The sequence below is a fragment of the Sander lucioperca genome, chromosome 6 (assembly GCF_008315115.2).
Source record: "Sander lucioperca isolate FBNREF2018 chromosome 6, SLUC_FBN_1.2, whole genome shotgun sequence".
NCBI classification, from domain to species: domain Eukaryota; kingdom Metazoa; phylum Chordata; class Actinopteri; order Perciformes; family Percidae; genus Sander; species Sander lucioperca.
The window spans coordinates 34105959-34112705 of record NC_050178.1 but is presented as its reverse complement, the minus strand read 5'-3'; the positions used below and the strand labels follow the sequence as shown (position 1 = coordinate 34112705).

Genomic DNA, 6747 nt, shown 5'->3' with positions numbered 1-6747 from the left:
TGATATTGTCTTTACTTTGTGCTTGTTGACAGATCAAACTCACACTAATTTTGGTAGCATCTTTGGAAGTTTCCTCCAGGGGTACAACCTGCACAGAAATATGGATGATGCATTAGCAACAGAAGGCTGATCGAGGCTGCACATTTCTAAAAACATCTCATGCTAAAAATGACACATTTCATAAGCAAAACATGTTTGATGTTTTCGTCAGTCTTTTCTGAACAAAGCTTTCTTGTAGTTACCATTTTCTCTGGTGGTTGTGCTTTATGCACGTTTGTGTGCATGTGTACACATGCTTATATGTGCATGTTTAAATGTGTGTGCATGAGCACACACTCTACAGCCCCCAAGCACATAAGCCTCTGAGCAGGAGAGTGTGTATGAATGCATAGGCACAGGGGCATAGGTATGAATTATGCATGGAGCAGACTGAGATTTTGAAAATCTGTTTCTTTCTCAGTGCCAATTATAGTGTCTAGAGGCACAACAGGGGAGCCTGAGTTCCCCCATGATGGGAGAGAGTCAACCTGTTCCCCCAGTGCTAATGCTAATCAGCAATTATCCCTTCGTTTCTGTGCCAGAGGGTTTCTGCCGTGGCAAATACTGCATTTCCCTCCGCCTGATATACAGTGAGCTTTAGGTTCAGTCCAAGCAGCAGGTCTAAGTAAAAAGTAAAACTGAATATGGACTTTGTAACTCTACTTAACAGATTAACAAAAAGAAAGGTTTAACCTTGAAAAACGGATATATTGCTGAGTAAAATAAAAGCCCTCATGTATGAGAAAATAGCTCTGTCATAGATTATGTTAAGGTAGGCTTCTTTCAAGCACTAACCGTAACGCACCTCAATGATATAGGAAGTGAGTTCCATTTGGTTTTCTATTGTCCTTTTTTTTTTTTTTTTACCACACAACCACACAATATGTTGTTTAGTAAGATAGAAACTGAAATGACAACACACAAATAATGAGTTGGCTATTCACATATGACACATTTATGTTAGACAGCAACATAAGCACCATGTGCACTTTCATCTTAAAGTAGCCTCCAATAATACAGTGGGTCACAACCTTTTTTCGTCTGACTTATCCCCACAATCCTATTAGGTTAGCTCATGTACCCCCTCATCGGCACCATCCATAATATGTTATTACGAATAGATCATCATTTTCATACAATTAAATGATCAACGTTCAGATGGCTTTGGTCAAGTTTGTATTTGTACTAGCAGTTACCCCTTAGTAGCAGAAGCTAAACTATTTCAACTGTTTATTCATTATCTTTAGCTAACTATTTCAACTGTTTATTCATTATCTTTAGCTAACTATTTCTCTGTTTATTCATTACTTTTTGCTAACAATTTTAACTGTGTATTTATTAGGTGTTAAGCTAAACATTTCAACTGTTTATTTATCACTTTTAGCTAACTCCTCTGCTTGCTTGCTAACTAGGTTTCATGCGCTCTCAATTGAAACACGTGGTGTTAATGTGTTATAACTGAGTCAGGTCATTATTGGTTAGGCTAAATAGCCAACTTAAAAATTAGATCACATCAGTTTTTTGCAATACTATTTGGCCATTTATTTTGCCCCTAACACAAATATGTGGATATATTGTTTAGAAATAAAATCAATATCTATTTTTAAGTTGAGTTTAGTGTAATTAATTAGTGGAGTTTTCCACGTACCCCCTGGCAACTGTACAAGTACCTGTTTTCCCTCACGTCTTACATTATTAGTGATCTGGGCAGGCTTCTCTTGCCAGTCTCTGTGGTCCTTGATGTACCACCACTGGATCTCCAGGGAGTAGGAGGGAGACCCTGCCCCACGGAAGGAACAAGCCATCTCTACATCCTCACTGCTCTGCGTTGTGATGTCGTGTGGCACCTCTGTAAAGAGAGCTGCAAGAGAAAAAAAACAACAAAGGTTTAGGAGCTTAAGACATCCCTAAAATGACAGAAAATGACACAAATCCTCCAGATTTCTATTTCTCAGGGAGCTCAGTGACAACATTTCACTGGCAACATTCTGCATCGCACTTCAACAAGAAAAAAACTGTGACACACAGATACAAGGTGTTGGCAGCCAAGTTAACATAGCTATGAGAAATTCAGAGAGAAGGTATTGACTGCTGATTGTTAGATGAAAACGTTACTTGGTGGCCATTTTTGCGTACGATCCATCATGCATACTCAATAATCTTTTAAAAAAACTTTTCACTGTCTTAATCTTTCTCCAGATACTGTAGTAGTGTCAAGAACATTATAATCATTTCTTCTATCTATGGTACAGCAGCCTGAGCTGAATATACTGATATATTAATTTGGAAGTGTCATAACACTTCAATCCCACGCGCATGCTGTAATACTGTACCACCTACACAGAGAAGATCTTTTCCTCTGGTTTAGCTTCCAGTTATGGTCAATTATTCAACAGAACACTACATTTTCCATCACACATCATCTGACTCAGCATGCAGTATGTGTGTGGGGGGGACACTGTAATCCTAGTCTATGAATGCTCAAGCAAAATGTACATGTACATCTGACTGATGTGTATGATTGATGACAAGTATGTATTCTAATACTCTCCAACTAAAAAAAACAAAAACATAAGTAACCTCCTAAAAGCTCCAACTAATTTACACTACATTTTATACAACAATACAATTCTTAAAACTCATTATATGCACACATTGAAATAAAAAAAATAAAAAACATCACCCATTATGTACTGACTCTGGATATTTGAAATGTGAGACAAACTCACATCTTAGTACCATAAGTGTGATAAGAGAATAATCTGTCTGTTCTATCTATAGATAATATTCTACGTCTTAGAATAATCCTCTTTTACAGAGACCTGGCTAAAGACACACAGACTGAGAATATTCAGACCAGGTTAGCAAAGAGAGAAGTCAGTCATTGTATTTGTAAGTGACATTGTCTTGGCTCTTGTGCAAAGCTTATCCAGCGATGGACAGGAAGATGTGAGGAGAAAGGCTAAGAATAGAGGAACGGTGGAGAGGGCTTTGGTGTCATTTGAGCGACTGGGCCTTCAGGAGTCATGTCCTTGATGCACCGCTGCTTGCGGCCAGGCAGTGGCCTCATTTGTCAGTAGAAGATGTACTGGAAGGATGGAGCCGTACGGGGGCCAAGAAACTTAGAGGAAGAGGAAAAGAAGGAAAGGAGAGAAAAGAAGGGCAGAAGTGAACCGAGGTGAGTGTGTCGAGAAGAAAGCTGAGAAAGATAGATGGAAAGTGAGGAAAGGTGATAGGAAATGCAGAGAGATGAGCTGTAGAGCAGAGTGACTATCCACACACACGGCTGTCTTCTGGTGTGGATTGGACAATGTGGGATGATCCCACTTCCTCTCTTCACACACACACACACGCACGCACGCACGCACGCACGCACGCACGCACGCACGCACACACACACACACACACACACACACACACACACACACACACACACACACACACAGTGATAAGAAGGGACAGAGCAGCATATAAAAGTGCACTGAACCTTGTACACAATACCTACAGACAAGCATGTACTTCATGTTTCCCCAGTGTTGGCTCTGCTGAAAGCTGCAGCTATATTCACATCTACATTCACCAAGGTTAGGACCAAAACAGAGGACACATTTTAAAAAACACATTTACTTTACACCCCTGCCACGCTACTGAGTCATTAATTAAAAGTCACAACAGCATTCAAAAATACTTGTATAGAACTAATAATAATATATATTGTTTAAAGAGATAAACAAGCTGGATAAGGCTATATTGACAATGCTACATTTTGGTTTAAAAACAAATATCTCTTGTTACGTTTACACCTGGCATTCACACTGTTCTGGCGTTTCAGAGCCCCTAAAAGAAATTTGAAAATACTTCTGACCCCGTTTTGGTTAGAGTCTTCAAGGTTGTGTTGTAGTCTCAATGGCCGCTCTACTGGAGCTAAAAACACTTGTGTGCACGGAGATCACTTTTGGCTTAAAACTCCGCTTAAAATCCAAAACATAGCAATGCAAATGTAACCTAAATTATACTGTAGGCCTAAAAAAAAAATATCTCAATATTTAGGATTTAAATCCTTGGATTGTTCCCTCATTATGTAAGGTGTTAAATTGTTTTATGCATGCATGCATTTTGTCATGGCAACACGAAGGTCCATTATGTATGAGCTAGTCTCGCTTTGCCAGACTGTCAGTCTGGCTAGTCCACACAGCATTCCAGGATGGGAGAAAAACGTGCTCTGGTTTATTGGCTGTTCTTCAAACCGATCACAATCGTCATGGCTAAGCTCCACAAGGAGCCGCTGCAAAATAGCCTCGGGAAGGAACTTGTTTTAGTGGAACTTGTACGTTCAAAAGTTGTTTTAGTCGTGTGAGAAAAAACTCAGATTGGACAGATAGTCTTGCTAGCTGTCTCGATTGACCATGCAGAGATCTATGGAACAGGTACCCATAATCCTCATAAATGCATCCGGTGGAATTTCCTGCGGCACTGGAGCAATCCCGGAAGTGGAAAGTCAAGGATATAGACTATATATGAGCAGACAGCACTTGGTGGTAACCCCCCCCCCAAAACAGCACACTCTAGCCACTTGAATATACTTTTTCCCTGGCTTCTGAAGCTCATGTTAGGAGGCAACTCTCAATACATCAATTTGATATGTTAATGAAATTAACACACACAATAGTAAGATAGATAACAAGATATCCAAACAGACAAATAATTCTCGGTAAGAATTTTGATTTCAGTGCAGCTCTGTGTAAAGCAAAAGGAAAAAACATGAAATACTTCGGCACTAATGTCTTGTGATATGACATATTTTCAGGGACAATTTCCTGTAGCACTAACTGTTCCTACCATGCCATTGTAGACTGTAATCACAACTGGCATAATGATTCACTTTCATCTGATGATGCATGCCTTTCCTGATGGCAAGAAAATATTTCAGGATAACAAAGCAACTCAATCTGAACTGAACACGTCCAAGAGATTTGGAAATAGCATCTGATGGAAAGCTCTGATGAATATTAGAAAGTTAAAGGATCCAGAGATTAAACTGTAATGTAACATTTGAAAAAAGGAGCTCACAGTAGCAGTTATTTTACAAAACTGTAAGTTGCAATTCTTAGGCAGCCAATTATTTCGTTTTTCTTTTGTTTTTTTCGTACGGCTAAATCAATACTTGGTGACGGAAAATAAAAATTTCTCTCAATCAATTCATTGCCACAAATTAATTTTACTCTTTTGGACTAATAATGAAAATTTAAAACAAAAATCGTTAAGGGGCCAGGTTGAGGTAAAATGCTGATTTGATGCCTTTGTGTTTTGAAACATTTCTGAGAAAAGACATTTTCTTTATGGTTTCTTGCCAGTGATTCTTCTTTCTACAACAGTTAGGGATGCTAAGTTAGATATTTTTTTTCTGACCGATAGCCGACCCTTGTTAACCAAGCATTAACTGTTTACCGACAAGCAGGCAACGGAGTCCAAGTTCACCCTTCCAGGACGCTTGGGCATATGTACTAGTCGCACAGCCACAATGTGCATTGTCGTGGGCACATGCAGCCACTTTCCTGGAAGCGCTTGCACCTTCTGTGCGACCAACACAAGTCCGCAGCTGTCCCAGCCCGTCTCCGCCGCATTAACCTGCCAGGCCACATCGATATAGTGACATGTGTCACGTTAATCTCTGCTGTGAGTGCCATCCAGCAGAGAGCCACGAACATAGCAGAAGAAATAGCAGCTTAAAACTCAACTTGCTAGTGCAAAGAATATACTAGCAAGTTAAGAAGAAAACTTTAATAACATTTTTATTTTTGTTTTAATAATATTGTTTTTAACTGTTTTACAGATTTTCAGTCCCTCCAGGATTTCGTGATGTCACAATCGCGCCAATTCACGCAAATTCAACCAATCATCGCAAATTTGGTGCGACTCGCAATTTTGACCAATCACCGCAACTTTTCCGTAAATTTTACCAATAACCTGAAGTTTCCCGCGACTTCAACCAATCCCAGCAGTCCCACGTGTGTCAGCATGTGACTCTGAGAGCCAATGAGCAAGCGGGAGTGAGAACGGCCACGGGTTGATCATTTCCTTGTTTCTGATGAAGACGAGACGTGTGTGACGTGCATCTCACATTAACCAACAAAACGTACAGCGAAAGGCCGTGCAAAACATTTCAGACTGTCCTGCCAACCTGTATTTTAACATTAATGTACGCTGTGACGTTTTTTCTCTCTAAAGTCCCTGAAAGCTGCTGCTGTTTCAATCCTGTCGGCTCTCTGCAGTGGGCAGGGCTGCTTAGTTCCCCCCGCGACTGACGCGCGCACACACAAAAACACACAATCACACACGGTGGCTGCAGGAAAAACCGGAGATGAGACGACCCGATGACCTAAATTGAGGACAGCTATGCTCGTTATTGTAAGTGCAATGATAAGTTAAAGTCCAATAAGTAACGTTACTTTATCAAACAGTATGAATGTGCGTCCCAGGCCAGGTTTGGAAATTAACTAGCAATGTAAAGATCAACAAGCCACTGACACATATGTTCAGATTTGATTAATTCAATAAATTATTATTTTTTGTCTTAAATCCACCAGCCATTTTCATATTATATCAACATTTGCAGCATCCTGAGCCTTTTTGGTAAGGTTACATAGGAAATCTCAGCCTAGAGTAATTTTATTCTCCCCAAAACAAGTTTCCATTTTATTTTTAAAG

General features: G+C 39.8%; 1 protein-coding gene across 1 annotated transcript in view; it reads right to left on the bottom strand.

The window, feature by feature from the left end:
• vstm2l (V-set and transmembrane domain containing 2 like) overlaps window positions 1-6747 on the bottom strand; it is a 29101-nt gene that overhangs the window by 2587 nt on the left and 19767 nt on the right. Inside the window, exons 2-3 of the mRNA XM_031324392.2 lie at window positions 1731-1900; window positions 44-88 (exon numbers count right to left, since the gene is read on the bottom strand). Coding sequence (XP_031180252.1) covers window positions 44-88; window positions 1731-1900 — 215 coding nt within the window. The remainder of the gene's footprint in view (window positions 1-43; window positions 89-1730; window positions 1901-6747) is intronic.